The sequence below is a fragment of the Bombina bombina genome, chromosome 3, assembly GCF_027579735.1.
Source record: "Bombina bombina isolate aBomBom1 chromosome 3, aBomBom1.pri, whole genome shotgun sequence".
NCBI lineage: Eukaryota > Metazoa > Chordata > Amphibia > Anura > Bombinatoridae > Bombina > Bombina bombina.
In genome coordinates, this window is record NC_069501.1 from 135,158,818 (window position 1) to 135,181,043 (window position 22,226).

At 41.4% G+C, this 22,226-nt stretch overlaps 1 protein-coding gene across 4 annotated transcripts in view; it reads left to right on the top strand.

The window, feature by feature from the left end:
* Nucleotides 1-22,226, top strand: part of APP (amyloid beta precursor protein) — a 542,079-nt gene that overhangs the window by 106,189 nt on the left and 413,664 nt on the right. For all 4 annotated transcript variants that reach the window (XM_053706002.1, XM_053706000.1, XM_053706001.1 and 1 more), the window contains exon 2: nt 6,443-6,610. In XM_053706002.1, coding sequence (XP_053561977.1) covers nt 6,443-6,610 — 168 coding nt within the window. The remainder of the gene's footprint in view (nt 1-6,442; nt 6,611-22,226) is intronic.

Here is a 22,226-nt window from a genome sequence, read left to right on the forward strand (position 1 = left end):
AGCAAAAAGGAGGTTAAACTAACTTGTTTTAAGAGATAGACACATACATAAATTATATAATAATGACATATTTACAAGTAACAGTAAGTATGTGCAAGAATAAAAAAAAGTTTAATAACACCAATAGCTACTAACTATTTTAATAGGATGTATGAGGTTGATGGGATGAACACAATTTCTGAATATTTAGTGGAATATTAGATAAAGACACTCGCATTTCATCATCAAGCATTTTTAAGCTTTCACTTCCCATCCATATATCAAGAGCAGGAGCAGCAATGCACTACTGGGAGCTAGTTGCAAAAAAAACCCACTGACTTCAACTCAGCGTTTAAGCTGCCGCCCTCAGAGCTCGGTGAGTCCAATTGACTACTGCCCGCGCTGCATACACACTGCTGTCCCACTCACTGACTATACATGCAGTCACGAGCCAATTAAGGAAACTACACGTGCAGTCAGGAGCCAATGTGCCGCCAATGGGAATAGTTTCAGTTCCCACTGAGCTGTGCCAATAGGTTAAGATGATCTGTGTCCCCCTAGGTATCAATCACGAGTCAACCATGTGATATGCGTAGCAGGCAGGCGGAAAGTCAAAAACCAAAAAAAAAAAAATGTGTGCTGAAGCAGGGACACACCTACACACTGCTGCCGACACACTAGTGTGTCCCGACACACAGTTTGGAAAGCACTGAGATAGAGCATACAGTTTTAAACAACTTTCCTACTATTATCAAATATGCTTCATTCTCTTTGTATGCTTCGTTGAATTAACCCCTTAAGGACAAGGCCATTTTTAGTTTTAAGTAGTCCTATCAGCCTCTCAGTGAGAGCATGGATGGAACTTAGAGTCTGGAGATGCAGGGAGAGTCTTTCTTCGAAACCATCCCGACTCATATTAACAGCTCCATAGGCAATCAGCGTTGACGAGTTTCGCTGCCTGTTTTCGTCACTCAAGTACATGTCAGAAGCAATGCTACTATCCGTCACACTTGAAGGGCCGTGTTCCTGTTCCACAGCGTAAATTCTGGTAAGATCATTTCACAGTGTGACTCCTTTTATCTGTATAGAATCAAGGGTTAATATATCCTTAGGGGGATTATTGAACAGGGTGGAATAATCTTATTTTTATGCTGCTTTTATGTGTGAGATGTTATGGGCTCATAGGCTGTTATGGAATATACAGGTTTAACTTTCACTTTGAGAGCCATGCAGCTTATAAGCTTGGTGCGCTTTCTCATAGCAGGGACGTCCTGCATTGTGCACCATGTGATTCATTCCCTTTTTCCTGAACGGATGTCTATCCGAGAGGAGACATAAATCTCTGTACTGTCTGGGTCATAGGAGGTGGTGAGTGCCCCAGCCATTGGAGTATAAGGGTGACGGTTTTTTGAATAAAATAAGATGTTTTATTTCTCTAGTTCTCCGGTTATTGCACTAGCGATGGAGGATTCTGTTACTTTAGAGGGTACTACCTCCATTCCTAATGAGTAATTCCTGTTTATATGGTGAGGAGGCCTTAGTTCCACCCTCTCACTTATGTTCCATATGCCTTTATAATGTGATAATATCAGACATGTTTGATACTACGGAGCCATCCACCTCTGAGGAGTTGTCGTCTAGTGCGGTGCGTAGCCCTACATTCTTATATCTCTACACATGCAGTTTTCCCGTAGCATTGCTGATCCTCCATCTGGAGGGGGCCTTTTTTCACCAGACGTTACTGCGCATTTCAGACTGCGGTGTCTGCGGCCTTTAATGCTTTACCTCGCCCTGCTAAGCGCAAGCGAAAGGTTACATATTGCACTCCTTCCCAGAGTACATCAGCTAATTTATTGGATTTAACTGAGGGTTATCTGAGGATGAAGTTCTTTCTGAGACTTCAGAGTTTGAATATTTGGGGTTGGAGTCTGCTGCCTCTAAACCTCCGGCTGCGGAGGAACCAGACTTTAGTTTAGGAATTTGCGCTTTCTTCTAAAGGAAGTTTTTGATGAATTCAGAGGTTCCAGAGGCCAAATTGCCTGTTGAACCTTTAATTCCTAAATTGGATAGAGTTTGAGGTCAGGATGGTACCTTATCCTTCCCTGCTTCTGTTAAATGGCGAACATTATTAAGAATGAATAGGACAGGATTGGATTTCTTTTCTCCCTTTAACAAATTGTCCCCGGTCCTGGACTCTCAATGGAGTTGTGAGGTTCTGTCCCTAAATGGGATGGCGTTATCTTCACCCTTGCTAAATGTACTACTATCCTTATATAAAAATAAACAAAGAGAAGGCGCCCATAGCGTAGTAGGTTCAAAAATTGCAAGATATAATAAAAGGTGATGAAAGTGCACTCACATTTAGGAAAGCACTATCAAGTGCTGTGCAGGCAGGCCAGACATTTTAGAGTATGCTGGCTTTCAAAGGCAACAGCTTCTGTGGTGTTATTTCTTCCCTAGGATGAATAAAAAACAAACTGCGATAGCGTAATATATTTATTCATAAAAAGATGTAGGACAGAAATATTCAACTCACATTTAGAGATGCACTGCCAAGTGCTATAAGCGCAGGCAAGATATTCAGGAGTAGTCTGGCTAACTCTATCAACTCTTCCTAGTTTTGGTAGAGCTAGTTTTTTATATATTGTACTACTATCCCGATTGAGGATAGTTCTTCGTTTAAAGAGCCCATGGATAAAAGATGGAAACTCTGTTAAGAAACCAGTACCCACTTTTCAAAATGTGTTTTTTATTTATATAATTTTTTTTATTTTTCTGTAGTGTAGCTGCCCCCCTCAATACCCCCTCCCCCTCTCCCAGATCCATTTTTTAAAAACACAATTTCCCTCTCCCTCTCCCAACACCCGCTCCCACCAAGACTTGAATCAAGCACATAGTGCAGATCGCGAACGCACTCATACGCACACGCCCCCAGCCCCCTTGCGCGCTCTCGCACGCACCGGGGAGGAATCCGGCATGGCTAGCGGAAGTGATCCAGCGATGGGCTAATCCAAATGCCCACCTGCAGCTGCTCTCACCCACCAACAATCGGCACATCACTGGCCGATATAGAGAGGGCCACAGAGTGGCCCTCTCTGCATCGGTGTACCATAAAAGGTATTGCAGTGATGTCTCAATTTCAAGGCATCACGGCAATACCTTGAAAGCGTCTGGAAGCGATCAGGATCACTTCCAGGCGCTTTAAACCCCTAACAACATACAGGGTACGTTGTTGGTCTTTAAAGATCAGTTTGTGTTTGACGTACCCTGTACGACGTGTGTCGTTAAAGGGTTAAGCAGCAATGCACTATCGGGAGAAAGCTGAACCAATGATAAGGGGTATATATGTGCAGCTACCAATCAGCAGCTAGCTTCCAGGAATACATTGTTGCCCTTAAGGCTAGCTAGGTATGCTTTTCAACAAAGGATACAAAAAAGAATGAAGCAAATTAACAAATAGAATTAAATTGTAAAGCTGTTTAAAACGCCATGCTCTGTCTGAATCATGAAAGTTTAATGTTGACTTTACTGTACCTTTTTAATAAACAAAAATTGTCTCAAAAGTATTTTTAAAATACTGTAGTACTGTTGTTTGCTGGTATAATGATTTTGATATTAAATGACGCACATTTCTGAATAATAAAGAATAGAAAAGCAGGATACAAATTCAGCTCTACCGCTGACAGGGAAAGTGTAGTGTATAAATACATAGGTGAATCATAGGCATGTGCATTTGGCTCTTTCCGAAAAGAGATAAATGCCGCGAGCGGCCACCTTCTTCCACATTCCTCACTGAACGAAACTGCCAAATGTACGTCTAGTGAATCAGTATATTAATTGATACGTTTAGTATATTCCAATTAAATACACTGTTTTTATTATGGCCCTAGTACTGGCACAAATGCAATGCACCTTTAATGATATGTTTTATAACATCCTTACCTTTTTGAAAAATGGGAAAACAATCTGTATGGTTATTTTAAGATGTAATAAAAAGAATTGTGAATCCCTTTTACTTCCATCAGCAAGATTTTATTTCTTCTGTATAGCAATTTCATGCAATTTAACATGTGGCTTTTTATGTAAAATGTTTTGAAAAGTCTTTGAGCGCAAAAATATTAATAATTTCATGGCAGGTTGTTATATTTGACTTTTGCAGTCATTAAAATATATATTCAGTGAACAATGTTTTGAATATGGTATTGTAATACACTTAAGCCGGATTACATACAGTGATCACATTGTACTGTTTGAAGCTCCCCAGCAGTATAGCCAGATAAATGAATAAATTATACAGTAGGAGTCTGCATAACTAATATCCTTAGTCTATAGATAATGAAGAGAGAGAGGCAGTACTTGTATTTATTCACTGATTTATTTATTTTTTTACAGATTTTTTTTTATGGATGTTTAATTTTTTTTTGTCTCAATTTGTACCAACTTTTTGGAAAGAAACAAATCTCATAACTACTTTAATGTTAAAGGGATAGAAGGTCAAAATTGAAATGCACAAGAATGCATTTACATTTTAAACTGAAGGATATCTTTTGCAATATACTTTCATTAGTAAAAATGCTTTTAGTAAAAATTATTGCTGTTTCAGTAGCATACACGCCTGTGCACTCATAGGAGGCAGGTGAGGCACTGCTGCACCTGCCATTTGCGGCAACTTGAAATTAAAAATAAAATTTTATTAAAAAATATTTTTTTTTCTCTCACAATTTTCTAATATTGCGCAATAGAGGCAGCAGGTTATGCTTTCTCTCTATATTTTCCATACATTTTTATCACCAGCCTCTCTGCTGCGCCACCCTGTGGTTATTTGTAGCTGCAGCGCGGCTGAAAAACCTATTATAGAGGCATCTCTAGTGAGGCCTCTTATTTTGCTGGGACTGGGAACCTCAGCCAATCAACGCCGGTCATGTATGTTCTACTGGTGATTGACAGCACAAGAAGAATGAACTGACTGGAGTTGTTTGACTCCAGTTGAATGTGGTTGTTTTGAAATGTGCATTTGTGCATACAATTGTTTTATAGTGACTGTTGTCCTTTTCTTATGTTTTTAGCTATTTTTCTCTCTACTTCTGGGAGAGTATTATATTACAGTTGTCCCTTATTAATCATTTAGTTTCTATATTTTCATTCTGTGGAGTTTTGTTTTCTTTTTATGATATTTTTTATTTAATTATCTTTATATTATCAGACTTATCTGCACCTAGATAAGCAATGCGAGAAACCTCTTGTCTAGTCTCCCATAAAGCAGGATATACCCCTGGTCCTGCTCATTTACCTGGCCTTATGTGTAGCAGAAAAGGGAATGGAGGAAGCATGGTTTGTGTGTGTGTGTGACTGTGTTTGTGTGTGCGTGCCCCCCTGTATGTTTGTGTCCTTGTGTGTCCATGTGTGTGTGTGTGTGTCTGTGTGTATGTTTGTGTGTGTTTGTGTGTCCGTGTGTGTCTGTGTGTATCTTTGTGTGTCCCTGTGTTTTTGTATCCCTGTTTGTATGTGTCCCTGTGTGTATGTCTGTGTGTGTCCCTGTGTGTATGTTTGTTTGTGCATTACTGTGTGTATGTTTGTGTGTGTATGTCTTCTGTGTGTATGTTTGTGTGTGTGCAATTGCAAATTTAAGCTACCTATATTGGGTTCATATATGAGTTTCTCAGGCATATCATCGCCAGTGCCTCACCATCCCCTGACCTTACCGCACGTCATTACACGCATATGCTAGGTGTGACTGAGCAGGCAGTGCGTTTGAATCCTGATGCTCTAGAGAGCTGGTGGTGATGTTTATTGTGTCAGGGAAGACTACAAGCCACTGCTGACACTCTGAAAAGGTGTGGTGTATGAATGCTGGTGCACGGGCACTCACAACATATGTGCATATGCTGCTGAAAAACAGTAATAAGGAGAACATAGAACCCCAGTGCAAAATAATGCTTTTGTTTAGTGTTTTTTTAAAGGGTCAAAATAAACTTTTATGATTCAGAAAGAGCATGCATTTTATGACACTTTCCAATTGACTTCCATTATCACATTTTGCACAGTATTTATACCGGGGAACAAGATCCTACTGAGCATGTGCACAAGCTCACAGGGTATACGTATACTAGTCTGTGATTGTCTTTTTATTTCACATGTTAATTAAGCAATTCTACTGCTTTGAGTGGTCCTTTAACTGCTGTAAACATAAAGCTAAATGATATTTTCCTGGGAGGATGGATAGAATAACCTCATGTTTCTATGAATTTAAGCTGGATCAGTTGAGCTAGAATTTAACACATAGCTGTAAAATATGAGCGGTGGGTTGTTAATTCCCTTCAAATTAAAGCCAATGCATGGGTTGTAAATTTCTTTTTACTATCTGCTAAGTTGTGCACTTTTTAGTTATTTCTTGTAGCTAATGTGATCTTATTTCTGCATGACCCTGTACCTTTACTGATGTGGCATTTTGTTCCTTTGTTAGGTGCCTGCAGATGGAAACGCTGGCTTGTTGGCAGAGCCACAGATTGCTATGTTCTGTGGAAAACTCAATATGCACATGAATGTTCAGAATGGAAAATGGGAATATGATGCAACTGGGACCAAGAGTTGCATTGGATCCAAGGAAGGCATCCTTCAATACTGCCAAGAGGTGAGTGCACAATCACACAGTTGTATTCCCTGTAATCTAAGGTATATAGGGCATGTACATAATTATTAGTACCCAGTGTTCTCAACAGAAAATGCTGCCATCCGTGTGGTATTATTAAGTAGCCGGATGGGGGCAGTGTAATATTTATTATTTAATGCCGTCAAAAGCACAAATAATTGCATAATTTAACATAAATGTATTTAATGATAATTTGTACAATTAAGCTTCTTTTAGTTTATTAATGGCTTAAAAGTGACATGAAACCCCAACATTTTCTTTCATGATCCAGATAAAGAATAACATTTCTCTTGTTAAGTGTAGTCAGTCCACGGGTCATCCATTACTTATGGAATATATCTCTTCCTAACAGGAAGCTGCAAGAGGATCACCCAAGCAGAGCTGCTATATAGCTCCTCCCCTCACATGTCATATTCAGTCATTCTCTTGCAGCCTAACTAAAGATAGGTCGCTGTGAGAGGTCTGTGGTGTTTTTTAACTTAGTTTATTTCTACAATCAAAAGTTTGTTATTTTAAATGGCACCGGAGTGTGCTGTTTATTCTCAGGCAGCATTAGAAGAAGAATCTGCCTGCGTTTTCTATGATCTTAGCAGACGCAACTAAGATCCACTGGCTGTTCTCATCTGAGGAGTGAGGTAACTTCAGAGAAGGGGAATAGCATGCAGGGCCCCCCTGCAAACGAGGTATGTGCAGTAATTATTTTTCTGAGGAATGGAATTGACTGAGAAAATACTGCTGATACCAATGTAACGTAAGTTCAGCCTTAAATGCAGTGATAGCGACTGGTATTAGGCTGATGAGTGTGTGTACACTGAATGTATTTTTCTAAGGAATGGAATTGACTCTGAAAATACTGTTAATACTGAAATAATGTATGAGCCTTAACTGCAGTGAAAGCGACTGGTAGCAGGCTTATTAATAACAATTCATAACTTTTCAAATGTATGTTTAAAACGTTTACTGGCATGTTAATCGTTTTTTGTAAGGTACTTGGTGATAAAAACTTATTGGGGCATGATTTTTACCACATGGCCATCTTTGTTTTCTGCATAGAAACAGTTTTCTGAGCTTCCCCACTGTTGTAATATGAGTGGGAGGGGCCTATTTTAGCGCTTTTTTGCGCAGTAAAAATTCAGTCACAATCTGTCTACTTCATCCTCCATGATCCAGATCGTCTCTAGAGAGCTCAGGGGTCTTCAAAATTCATTTTGAGGGAGGTAATCAGTCACAGCAGACCTGTGACAGTGTGTTTTGACTGTGAGAAAAACGTTAATTATTAAATTGTTATCCGTTTTTGGGTATTAAGGGGTTAATCATCCATTTGCTGGTGGGTGCAATCCTTTGCTAACTTAATACATTTACTGTGAAAAATTGGTTGCTATAACTATTTTGGTTCATTGTTATTTCAACTGTGACAGATTTTTGTGCTTCTTAAAGGCACAGTAGCGTTTTTTATATTGCTTGTAAATTTATTTAGAAAAATATTTCCAAGCTTGCTAGTCTCATTGCTAGTCTGTTTAAACATGTCTGACACAGATGAATCTCTTTGTTCACTATGTTTAAAGGCCAATGTGGAGCCCAATAGAAATTTGTGTACTAATTGCATTGATGCTACTTTAAATAAAAGTCAATCTTTACATGTAAAGAAATTATCACCAGACAACGAGGGGGAAGTTATGCCGACTAACTCTTTTCACGTGTCAGTACCTTCGCCTCCCGCTCAGGAGGTGCGTGATTTTGTGGCGCCAAGTACATCAGGGAGGCCCTTACAAATCACTTTGCAAGACATGGCTACTGTTATGACAGAAGTATTATCTAAATTGCCAGAATTAAGAGGCAAGCGCGATAGCTCTGGGTTAAGGACAGAGCGCGCGGATGAGGTGAGAGCCATGTCAGATACTGCGTCACAGTTTGCAGAACGTGAAGACGGAGAGCTTCATTCTGTGGGTGACGGATCTGATCCAGGGAGACTGGATTCAGAGATTTCTAATTTTAAATTTAAGCTTGAGAACCTCCGCATATTGCTAGGGGAGGTATTAGCGGCTCTGAATGATTGTAACACGGTTGCAATTCCAGAAAAATTATGTAGGTTGGATAGATACTATGCGGTACCGGTGTGTACTGACGTGTTTCCTATACCTAAAAGGCTTACAGAGATTATTAGCAAGGAGTGGGATAGACCTGGTGTGCCTTTTTCCCCTCCTCCCATATTTAGGAAAATGTTTCCTATAGACGCCACCACACGAGACTTATGGCAGACGGTCCCTAAGGTGGAGGGAGCAGTTTCTACTTTAGCTAAGCGTACCACTATCCCGGTGGAGGATAGTTGTGCCTTTTCAGATCCAATGGATAAGAAATTAGAGGGTTACCTTTAGGAAAATGTTTGTTCAACAAGGTTTTATCTTACAGCCCCTTGCATGCATTGCGCCTGTCACTGCTGCGGCGGCATTCTGGTTTGAGTCTCTGGAAGAGGCCATTCGCACAGCTCCATTGGATGAAATTATGAACAAGCTTAAAGCACTTAAGCTAGCTAACGCATTTGTTTCTGATGCCGTCGTACATTTAACCAAACTTACGGCTAAGAACTCCGGATTCGCCATCCAAGCGCGCAGATCGCTATGGCTTAAATCCTGGTCAGCTGACGTGACTTCTAAATCTAAATTGCTTAATATTCCTTTCAAAGGGCAGACCTTATTCGGGCCCGGCTTGAAAGAAATTATAGCTGACATTACGGGAGGTAAGGGCCATGCTCTACCTCAGGACAGGGCCAAATCAAAGGCCAAACAGTCTCATTTTCGTGCCTTTCGTAACTTCAAGGCAGGAGCAGCATCAACTTCCTCCGCTCCAAAACAGGAAGGAGCTGTTGCTCGTTACAGGCAGGGCTGGAAAGTTAACCAGTCCTGGAACAAGGGCAAGCAGGCCAAGAAACCTGCTGCTGCCCCCAAGACAGCATGAAGAGAGGGCCCCCTATCCGGAAACGGATCTAGTGGGGGGCAGACTTTCTCTCTTCGCCCAGGCTTGGGCAAGTGATGTCCAGGATCCCTGGGCGTTGGAGATCATATCTCAGGGATATCTCCTGGACTTCAAAACTTCTCCTCCACGAGGGAGATTTCATCTTTCAAGGTTATCAGCAAACCAAATAAAGAAAGAGGCATTTCTACGCTGTGTACAAGACCTCTTACTAATGGGGGTGATCCACCCAGTTCCGCAGACGGAACACGCGCAGGGATTTTATTCAAATCTATTTGTGGTTCCCAAGAAAGAGGGAACCTTCAGACCAATCTTGGACTTAAAAATCCTAAACAAATTTCTAAGAGTTCCATCATTCAAAATGGAAACTATTCGAACCATCCTTCCCATGATCCAAGAGGGTCAGTACATGACCACAGTGGACTTAAAGGATGCCTACCTTCACATACCGATTCACAAGGATCATTATCGGTACCTAAGATTTGCTTTCCTAGACAGGCATTACCAGTTTGTAGCTCTTCCCTTCGGATTAGCTACGGCTCCAAGAATCTTTACAAAAGTTCTGGGCTCACTTCTGGCGGTACTAAGACCGCGAGGCATAGCGGTGACTCCGTACCTAGACGACATTCTGATACAAGCGTCAAGTTTTCAAACTGCCAAGTCTCATACAGAGATAGTTCTGGCATTTCTGAGGTCGCATGGGTGGAAGGTGAACGTGGAAAAGAGTTCTCTATTACCACTTACAAGAGTTCCCTTTCTAGGGACTCTTATAGATTCTGTAGAGATGAAAATTTACCTGACAGAGGCCAGGTTATCAAAACTTCTAAATGCTTGCCGTGTCCTTCATTCCATTCCACACCCGTCAGTAGCTCAGTGCATGGAAGTAATCGTCTTAATGGTAGCGGCAATGGACATAGTACCATTTGCGCGCCTGCATCTCAGACCGCTGCAATTGTGCATGCTAAATCAGTGGAACGGGGATTACTCAGATTTGTCCCCCCTACTAAATCTGGATCAAGAGACCAGAGATTCTCTTCTATGGTGGCTTTCTCAGCCACATCTGTCCAAGGGGATGACCTTTCGCAGGCCAGATTGGACGATTGTAACAACAGACGCCAGCCTTCTAGGCTGGGGCTCAGTCTCGAACTCCCTGAAAGCTCAGGGATTATGGACTCAGGAGGATAAACTCCTCCCAATAAATATTCTGGAATTAAGAGCAATATTCAATGCTCTCCTAGCTTGGCCTCAGTTAGCAACTCTGAGGTTCATCAGATTTCAGTCGGACAACATCACAACTGTGGCTTACATCAACCATCAAGGGGGAACCAGAAGTTCCCTAGCGATGTTGGAAGTCTCAAAGATAATTCGCTGGGCAGAGTCTCACTCTTGCCACCTGTCAGCGATTTACATCCCAGGCGTGGAGAACTGGGAGGCGGATTTTCTAAGTCGCCAGACTTTTCATCCGGGGGAGTGGGAACTTCATCCGGAGGTCTTTGCTCAACTGATTCATCGTTGGGGCAAACCAGATCTGGATCTCATGGCGTCTCGCCAGAACGCCAAGCTTCCTTGTTACGGATCCAGGTCCAGGGACCCGGGAGCGGTGCTGATAGATGCTCTGACAGCCCCTTGGGTCTTCAACATGGCTTATGTGTTTCCACCATTCCCGATGCTTCCTCGTTTGATTGCCAAGATCAAACAGGAGAGAGCTTCGGTGATTCTGATAGCGCCTGCGTGGCCACGCAGGACCTAGTATGCAGACCTAGTGGACATGTCGTCCTGTCCACCGTGGTCTCTGCCTCTGAGACAGGACCTTCTAATTCAGGGTCCTTTCAACCATCCAAATCTAATTTCTCTGAGGCTGACTGCATGGAGATTGAACGCTTGATTCTATCAAAGCGTGGCTTCTCGGAGTCGGTTATTGATACCTTAATACAGGCTAGGAAGCCTGTTACCAGAAAAATTTACCATAAGATATGGCGTAAATATTTATATTGGTGCGAATCCAAGAGTTACTCATGGAGTAAGGTTAGGATTCCTAGGATATTGTCCTTTCTACAAGAGGGTTTAGAAAAGGGCTTATCTGCTAGTTCGTTAAAGGGACAGATTTCTGCTCTGTCTATTCTTCTACACAAACGTCTGGCTGAAGTTCCAGACGTTCAGGCTTTTTGTCAGGCTTTAACTAGGATTAAGCCTGTGTTTAAGACTGTTGCTCCACCGTGGAGCTTAAACTTAGTTCTTAATGTTCTTCAAGGCGTTCCATTTGAACCCCTTCATTCCATTGATATCAAGCTGTTATCCTGGAAGGTTTTGTTTTTGATGGCTATTTCCTCGGCTCGAAGAGTCTCTGAGTTATCTGCCTTACATTGTGATTCTCCTTATCTGATTTTTCATTCAGACAAGGTAGTTCTGCGTACTAAACCTGGGTTCTTACCTAAGGTAGTTACTAACAGGAATATCAATCAAGAGATTGTTGTTCCATCACTGTGTCCTAACCCTTCTTCAAAGAAGGAACGACTTTTGCATAATCTGGACGTAGTCCGTGCCCTGAAGTTCTATTTGCAGGCAACTAAAGATTTTCGTCAAACTTCTTCCCTGTTTGTCGTTTACTCTGGACAGAGAAGAGTTCAAAAGGCTTCGGCTACCTCTCTCTCTTTTTGGCTTCGTAGCATAATACGTTTAGCCTATGAGACTGCTGGACAGCAGCCTCCTGAAAGGATTACAGCTCATTCTACTAGCGCTGTGGCTTCCTCCTGGGCCTTTAAAAATGAGGCCTCTGTTGAACAGATTTGCAAGGCTGCGACTTGGTCTTCGCTTCACACCTTTTCAAAATTTTACAAATTTGACACTTTCTCCAACATAGGTGTGTCCGGTCCACGGCGTCATCCTTACTTGTGGGATATTCTCTTCCCCAACAGGAAATGGCAAAGAGCCCAGCAAAGCTGGTCACATGATCCCTCCTAGGCTCCGCCTACCCCAGTCATTCTCTTTGCCGTTGTACAGGCAACATCTCCACGGAGATGGCTTAGAGTTTTTTAGTGTTTAACTGTAGTTTTTCATTATTCAATCAAGAGTTTGTTATTTTCAAATAGTGCTGGTACGTACTATTTACTCAGAAACAGAAAAGAGATGAAGAATTCTGTTTGTATGAGGAAAATGATTTTAGCAACCGTAACTAAAATCCATGGCTGTTCCACACAGGACTGTTGAGAGCATTAACTTCAGTTGGGGGAACAGTTTGCAGTCCTTTGCTGCTTGAGGTATGACACATTCTAACAAGACGATGTAATGCTGGAAGCTGTCATTTTCCCTATGGGATCCGGTAAGCCATGTTTATTACGATTGTAAATAAGGGCTTCACAAGGGCTTATTTAGACTGTAGACATTTTTTGGGCTAAATCGATTGATATTAACACTTATTTAGCCTTGAGGAATCATTTATTCTGGGTATTTTGATATAATAATATCGGCAGGCACTGTTTTAGACACCTTATTCTTTAGGGGCTTTCCCAAAGCATAGGCAGAGTCTCATTTTCGCGCCGGTGTTGCGCACTTGTTTTTGAGAGGCATGGCATGCAGTCGCATGTGAGAGGAGCTCTGATACTTATAAAAGACTTCTGAAGGCATCATTTGGTATCGTATTCCCCTTGGGTTTGGTTGGGTCTCAGCAAAGCAGATACCAGGGACTGTAAAGGGGTTAAAGCTTAAAACGGCTCCGGTTCCGTTATTTTAAGGGTTAAAGCTTCCAAAATTGGTGTGCAATATTTTCAAGGCTTTAAGACACTGTGGTGAAAGTTTGGTGAATTTTGAACAATTCCTTCATGTTTTTTCGCAATGCAGTAATAAAGTGTGTTCAGTTTAAAATTTAAAGTGACAGTAACGGTTTTATTTCAAAACGTTTTTTGTACTTTCTTATCAAGTTTATGCCTGTTTAACATGTCTGAACTACCAGATAGACTGTGTTCTGAATGTGGGGAAGCCAGAATTCCTATTCATTTAAATAAATGTGATTTATGTGATAATGACAATGATGCCCAAGATGATTCCTCAAGTGAGGGGAGTAAGCATGGTACTGCATCATTCCCTCCTTCGTCTACACGAGTCTTGCCCACTCAGGAGGCCCCTAGTACATCTAGCGCGCCAATACTCCTTACTATGCAACAATTAACGGCTGTAATGGATAATTCTGTCAAAAACATTTTAGCCAAAATGAACCCTTGCCAGCGTAAGCGTGGATGCTCTGTTTTAGTTACTGAAGAGCATGACGACGCTGATATTAATATCTCTGAAGGGCCCCTAACCCAATCTGAGGGGGCCAGGGAGGTTTTGTCTGAGGGAGAAATTACTGATTTAGGGAACATTTCTCAGCAGGCTGAATCTGATGTGATTACTTTTAAATTTAAATTGGAACATCTCCGCATTTTGCTTAAGGAGGTATTATCCACTCTGGATGATTGTGAAAATTTGGTCATCCCAGAGAAACTATGTAAAATGGACAAGTTCCTAGAGGTGCCGGGGCTCCCAGAAGCTTTTCCTATACCCAAGCGGGTGTCGGACATTGTTAATAAAGAATGGGAAAGGCCCGGTATTCCTTTCGTCCCTCCCCCCATATTTAAAAAATTGTTTCCTATGGTCGACCCCAGAAAGGACTTATGGCAGTCAGTCCCCAAGGTCGAGGGAGCGGTTTCTACTTTAAACAAACGCACCACTATTCCCATAGAGGATAGTTGTGCTTTCAAAGATCCTATGGATAAAAAATTAGAAGGTTTGCTTAAAAAGATGTTTGTTCAGCAGGGTTACCTTCTACAACCCATTTCATGCATTGTCCCTGTCACTACAGCCGCATATTTCTGGTTTGATGAACTGATTAAGGTGCTCGATAGTGACTCTCCTCCTTATGAGGAGATTATGGACAGAGTCAATGCTCTCAAATTGGCTAATTCTTTCACTCTAGACGCCTCTTTGCAATTGGCTAAGTTAGCGGCTAAGAATTCTGGGTTTGCTATTGTGGCGCGCAGAGCGCTTTGGTTGAAATCTTGGTCGGCTGATGCGTCTTCCAAGAACAAGCTACTAAACATTCCTTTCAAGGGGAAAACGCTGTTTGGTCCTGACTTGAAAGAGATTATCTCTGATATCACTGGGGGCAAGGGCCATGCCCTTCCTCAGGATCGGCCTTTCAAGACAAAAAATAGACCTAATTTTCGTCCCTTTCGTAAAAACGGACCAGCCCAAGGTGCTGCGTCCTCTAAGCAAGAGGGTAATACTTCTCAGGCCAAGCCAGCTTGGAGACCAATGCAAGGCTGGAACAAGGGAAAGCAGGCAAAGAAACCTGCCACTGCTACCAAGACAGCATGAAATATCGGCCCCCGATCCGGGACCGGATCTGGTGGGGGGCAGACTCTCTCTCTTCGCTCAGGCTTGGGCAAGAGATGTTCTGGATCCTTGGGCGCTAGAAATAGTCTCCCAGGGTTATCTTCTGGAATTCAAGGGACTTCCCCCAAGGGGAAGGTTCCACAGGTCTCAGTTGTCTTCAGACCACATAAAAAGACAGGCGTTCTTACATTGTGTAGAAGACCTGTTAAAAATGGGAGTGATTCATCCTGTTCCATTGAGAGAACAAGGGATGGGGTTCTGCTCCAATCTGTTCATAGTTCCCAAAAAAGAGGGAACATTCAGACCAATCCTAGATCTCTAGATCTTAAACAAATTTCTCAAGGTCCCATCTTTCAAGATGGAAACCATTCGAACTATCCTTCCTTCCATCCAGGAAGGTCAATTCATGACCACGGTGGATTTAAAGGATGCGTATCTACATATTCCTATCCACAAGGAACATCATCGGTTCCTAAGGTTTGCATTCCTGGACAAACATTACCAGTTCGTGGCGCTTCCTTTCGGATTAGCCACTGCTCCAAGGATTTTCACAAAGGTACTAGGGTCCCTTCTAGCTGTGCTAAGACCAAGGGGCATTGCAGTAGTACCTTACCTGGACGACATTCTGATTCAAGCGTCGTCCCTCCCTCGAGCAAAGGCTCACACGGACATCGTCCTGGCCTTTCTCAGATCGCACGGCTGGAAAGTGAACGTGGAAAAGAGTTCTCTATCCCCGTCAACAAGGGTTCCCTTCTTGGGAACAATTATAGACTCCTCAGAAATGAGGATTTTTCTAACAGAGGCCAGAAAGACAAAGCTTCTGGACTCTTGTCGAATACTTCATTCCGTTCCTCTTCCTTCCGTAGCTCAGTGCATGGAAGTGATCGGGTTGATGGTAGCGGCAATGGACATAGTTCCTTTTGCGCGCATTCATCTAAGACCATTACAACTGTGCATGCTCAGTCAGTGGAATGGGGACTATACAGACTTGTCTCCAAAGATACAAGTAAATCAGAGGACCAGAGACTCACTCCGTTGGTGGCTGTCCCTGGACAACCTGTCACGAGGGATGACATTCCACAGACCAGAGTGGGTCATTGTCACGACCGACGCCAGTCTGATGGGCTGGGGCGCGGTCTGGGGATCCCTGAAAGCTCAGGGTCTTTGGTCTCGGGAAGAATCTCTTCTACCGATAAATATTCTGGAACTGAGAGCGATATTCAATGCTCTCAAGGCTTGGCCTCAGCTAGCGAGGACCAAGTTCATACGGTTTCAATCAGACAACATGACGACTGTTGCGTACATCAACCATCAGGGGGGAACAAGGAGTTCCCTAGCGATGGAAGAAGTGACCAAGATTATTCTATGGGCGGAGTCTCACTCCTGCCACCTGTCTGCTATCCACATCCCGGGAGTGGAAAATTGGGAAGCGGATTTTCTGAGTCGTCAGACATTGCATCCGGGGGAGTGGGAACTCCATCCGGAAATCTTTGCCCAAGTCACTCAACTTTGGGGCATTCCAGACATGGATCTGATGGCCTCTCGTCAGAACTTCAAAGTTCCTTGCTACGGGTCCAGATCCAGGGATCCCAAGGCGGCTCTAGTGGATGCACTAGTAGCACCTTGGACCTTCAAACTAGCTTATGTGTTCCCGCCGTTTCCTCTCATCCCCAGGCTGGTAGCCAGGATCAATCAGGAGAGGGCGTCGGTGATCTTGATAGCTCCTGCGTGGCCACGCAGGACTTGGTATGCAGATCTGGTGAATATGTCATCGGCTCCACCTTGGAAGCTACCTTTGAGACGAGACCTTCTTGTTCAGGGTCCGTTCGAACATCCGAATCTGGTTTCACTCCAGCTGACTGCTTGGAGATTGAACGCTTGATTTTATCGAAGCGAGGTTTCTCAGATTCTGTTATCGATACTCTTGTTCAGGCCAGAAAGCCTGTAACTAGAAAGATTTACCACAAAATTTGGAAAAAATATATCTGTTGGTGTGAATCTAAAGGATTCCCTTGGGACAAGGTTAAGATTCCTAGGATTCTATCCTTCCTTCAAGAAGGATTGGAAAAAGGATTATCGGCAAGTTCCCTGAAGGGACAGATTTCTGCCTTGTCGGTGTTACTTCACAAAAAACTGGCAGCTGTGCCAGATGTTCAAGCCTTTGTTCAGGCTCTGGTTAGAATCAAGCCTGTTTACAAACCTTTGACTCCTCCTTGGAGTCTCAATTTAGTTCTTTCAGTTCTTCAGGGGGTTCCGTTTGAACCCTTACATTCCGTTGATATTAAGTTATTATCTTGGAAAGTTTTGTTTTTAGTTGCAATTTCTTCTGCTAGAAGAGTTTCAGAATTATCTGCTCTGCAGTGTTCTCCTCCTTATCTGGTGTTCCATGCAGATAAGGTGGTTTTACGTACTAAACCTGGTTTTCTTCCGAAAGTTGTTTCTAACAAAAACATTAACCAGGAGATTATCGTACCTTCTCTGTGTCCGAAACCAGTTTCAAAGAAGGAACGCTTGTTGCACAATTTGGATGTTGTTCGCGCTCTAAAATTCTATTTAGATGCTACAAAGGATTTTAGACAAACATCTTCCCTGTTTGTTGTTTATTCAGGTAAAAGGAGAGGTCAAAAAGCAACTTCTACCTCTCTCTCTTTTTGGATTAAAAGCATCATCAGATTGGCTTACGAGACTGCCGGACGGCAGCCTCCCGAAAGAATCACGGCTCATTCCACTAGGGCTGTGGCTTCCACATGGGCCTTCAAGAACGAGGCTTCTGTTGATCAGATATGTAGGGCAGCGACTTGGTCTTCACTGCACACTTTTACCAAATTTTACAAGTTTGATACTTTTGCTTCTTCTGAGGCTATTTTTGGGAGAAAGGTTTTGCAAGCCGTGGTGCCTTCCATTTAGGTGACCTGATTTGCTCCCTCCCTTCATCCGTGTCCTAAAGCTTTGGTATTGGTTCCCACAAGTAAGGATGACGCCGTGGACCGGACACACCTATGTTGGAGAAAACAGAATTTATGTTTACCTGATAAATTTCTTTCTCCAACGGTGTGTCCGGTCCACGGCCCGCCCTGGTTTTTAAATCAGGTCTGATAATTTATTTTCTTTAACTACAGTCACCACGGTACCATGTGGTTTCTCCTATGCTATTATTCCTCCTTAACGTCGGTCGAATGACTGGGGTAGGCGGAGCCTAGGAGGGATCATGTGACCAGCTTTGCTGGGCTCTTTGCCATTTCCTGTTGGGGAAGAGAATATCCCACAAGTAAGGATGACGCCGTGGACCGGACACACCGTTGGAGAAAGAAATTTATCAGGTAAACATAAATTCTGTTTTTGCTTCTTCGGAGGCTATTTTTGGGAGAAAGGTACTTCAGGCAGTGGTTCCTTCTGTTTAATGTTCCTGCCTTGTCCCTCCCTTCATCCGTGTACTTTAGCTTTGGTATTGGTATTCCATAAGTAATGGATGACCCGTGGACTGACTACACTTAACAAGAGAAAACATAATTTATGCTTACCTGATAAATGTATTTCTCTTGTAGTGTAGTCAGTCCACGGCCCGCCCTGTCTTTAAGGCAGATCTAAATTTTAATTAAACTCCAGTCACCACTGCACCCTATGGTTTCTCCTTTCTCGTCTGCTTTGGTCGAATGACTGAATATGACATGTGAGGGGAGGAGCTATATAGCAGCTCTGCTTGGGTGATCCTCTTGCAGCTTCCTGTTAGGAAGAGATATATTCCATAAGTAATGGATGACCCGTGGACTGACTACACTACAAGAGAAATAAATTTATCAGGTAAGCATAAATTATGTTTTTAAAGAACTTTATAATTGACTTCTATTATCTAATTTGTTGCATTCTCTTGGTATCTTTTGTTGAAGAAACACAATTCACATGGGTGAGCCAAAAACATGATGCATATATGTGCAGCCATTAATCGGCAGCCCTTGAGCCTACCTAGGTATCCTTTACAACAACAAATACCAAGAGAACGGAACAAATTAGATAAAGTAAATTGGAGCACTGTTTAAATTTGCATGCTCTCTCTAAATCATAAAAGAAAAAATTGGGGTTTTAAATTTTAGCCAGGTGATCAGTAAGATCAACTGGGGGTGCACCAATTAAAAAGGTCCTGGGGAGAACACTGAATACCCATTTTGTGTTATATCTAAACTAATTGTTTTATTTCCTTGAATTTTTTTCACTGATGTATTTGAATTTATTTAAAAGGCCATAGAACACCTAGTAAATACACAAATGTCCTCTAGTTTTGTAGAAGATTAACTGAAGTAGACAACTGTAATTGTGATGGTAAAATGTAGATTGTTTTGCAGTTGTCTTGTAGGCTGATGCCAGTTAGAGAAAGATATGTAGCAGGGTTAAGATTATGAAGTCTACATTGCGCACTTCCTATTCTCAAACTGAACCATATTTTTTTTTTACAATATATAATTAAACATTTCATATTGCAATCTCACAGGCTTTCAAAGTGAAGCTAAACTAGAAAAATAAAAGCCCTAAAATCAAAAGTCAAACTGTTCCTTTAGATTGTGGAAAACTTATCAAGATTGCAGGAAGACAAGTTCTCAAGTAGAAAACCTGTCTGCTTGCTATCGTCACTTGGGATGCAAAACTTAAGATTGCACAAGCGCATTTTTGTGCGGTCCCGCCCCCTTCTCTCTCCTGCAACAAGTTGTGTTAGAGCAGAACATGTCAATCACCCCAACCGAACAAGTGTGTCATGGTAATTAATATTACCAACAATCCGGTGGTGAAGAGGATAAGGAGGAGTCTCTGCTTCTTGAATGTGTGGTTGGTAGGCTAGCTTATGCAAACCAGCACCACACCACCTTAAACCTGCAAAACCAGCTGGATAAATATTCCTTACAGTGTGGTTAATAAGCCACAATTAAAGTGACATAAATACCCATAGGTTAAATCAATTGGAAGTTATACAGCATAACTGTAAAAAGCTGACAAGAAAATATTACCTAAACATCTGTATGTAAAAAAGATATTTTATCTCCAAAGTGTTCTGTGTATCCTTCAACTGCTGTCAGCTGCATGCTGAAAATAACAGCGAATCAGCTTCATCAGTGCTGATGTCACATTTTGTTTTACTGTGATCTCATGAGAATTCACTGAAATCTTGTGAGATTTTGTAGTAACTTCCTTGAACTGTGGAGTGAAATTACATGACTGGACTGTGCCTGCACATGCCAGATTCAGTCTGCCTTGCAAGTCCCAGGACTAGCATACTGATTGGCTGCATAAAGTCCCTTTACAATAAGACTAAGGAAATTGTAAGGTATAATATTTTCCCTTTTCTACATAGAAATGTTCATGTGATATTTTCAAGTTGCCTGCACCACTTTCAAGTGTTTAAACATTTGGGTATCATGTCCCTTTAAGTATGTATTCCCTGGATATTTTTACAATTTATATGAACATTATCTGATGGACATGTTTTTTAAATAGACATAAAAGTTTAAAATTAAATGTCATAACATATTGAATTTTAAAACAGTAGTATACTTCCTTTGCCAATAAAATGAAATACTACAATAACATTTTTAATTTCCTCTGCCAGCACTGTGCAGTGTATGTAAAGCTGGCCCTAGGCAGCTGCCTGATTTATTTCAGGCCAATATTGTCTGCAATAGAAGGACTATTAATACCAAGTGAATAACATGGTTTATTTCTAACATACATCAGCAATCCACTTTGAAAATGACCTCACTCATGACCACAGGGATCCTTGCTCGTACTATACAATCCTAATTATAACCTAGGAACTAAAATCTAGTTGGAAATAGTGTAATATTCCACCCTTAAAGACAACATTCTGTCTTTTAGCTTTAAATGTAAATATACACTTTACATATTATTTCCTCTTATTTTTTTTATTAGTCATATCAAGTCATAACTGGTTACCAAACTTATGTATGTGATCTGAATTTAGCCTTAATATTCACTCTTCACTCTTCTTTGTACGTTTCCATGCATCAGTTCCTATGTGTTATTGTGAATATTTAACATATTTGAACAAATGAACATTTAAGTAGGAGAGAGATGAAAAGGAAGGAGAGAGTGAGGAAAGAAATAGCAAGAGAATGAAAGAGAAGGATGAATAAAATGAGAGGTAGAAAGAAAGAGGGGAAAAGAAAAGAAAGGAGTTAAAGAGAGAAAGATAGTGAGAGAGAGAGAGAACAAATCCTATAACTGGTTAAACATTTTTAACAAGACCGCTAATTAAAGGGACAGACATTTTCTTTCATGATTTAGATGCATGCAATTTTAAACAACTTTCCAATTGATTTCTATTGTCAAATTTGCTTCATTCTATTGGTATCCTTTGTTGTAAGGAGCATCACTACTGGGAGCTAGCTAACCACATTGGGTGGGCCAATGACAAGGAGCATATGTGTGCAGCCACCAATCGGCAGCTAGCGCCTGAGCCTACCTAGGTTGTTTTTTTCTCGACAAAGTATATCAAGAGATCAAAGCAAATTAGATAATGGAAGTACATTGTTTAAAATTTCTTGTTCTGTATGAATCGTGAATGTTTAAATTTGACTTTACTGTGTCTGATGTATTTAAAAGTTTGTGTTCCAGTTGCATAAATACAATGTGGGAGACCTGCTGAAATATTTTAATATTCTGTAAAATGTATAAACGTTACTGCAGTATATTGTGCATATTTAGACTCTATAGGAAGTTCTAGCACTTATATCTCACATATTTTATCTTACACCCACGGTCCTCTTACCACCTTACAGCAATACCTTCTAATATTCACATTTTAACCCAATGTTCTTTTTATTTAATTGCTATAAAAACACATTTCTCAGCTGTTTATTTTTTGTTCTTTCTATTTTTTCTCTCAGATTCTTATAGGTTATTAGCCCAGCAATATGATTTGCTTTTCCCAGACAACTTCATCCGCATTTCCAAACCTTAGAAACAGAACCAAATCTATTTATGAAAATCTTTTTAGTCCAGAGATGCCATAATTGTGCTGGATAGAAAGCTATACATTACATTTTGCTAAAGGTCTATAAAATTCATCTTACGCTTCAACTAGCAGCTAAGACACCTATAGATATTATGTATATGTTGTATATAGCTTTATAGGTTGATATTTGCACCAATTGTGTTTTGCAAGGTTGACTGAAATAACCCTTGTGGAATTTATCTTCTGCCTGTGCAAGTCTGTGGAAGGGCGTCTTGTCATAGTGCCCCTCTTGACTTT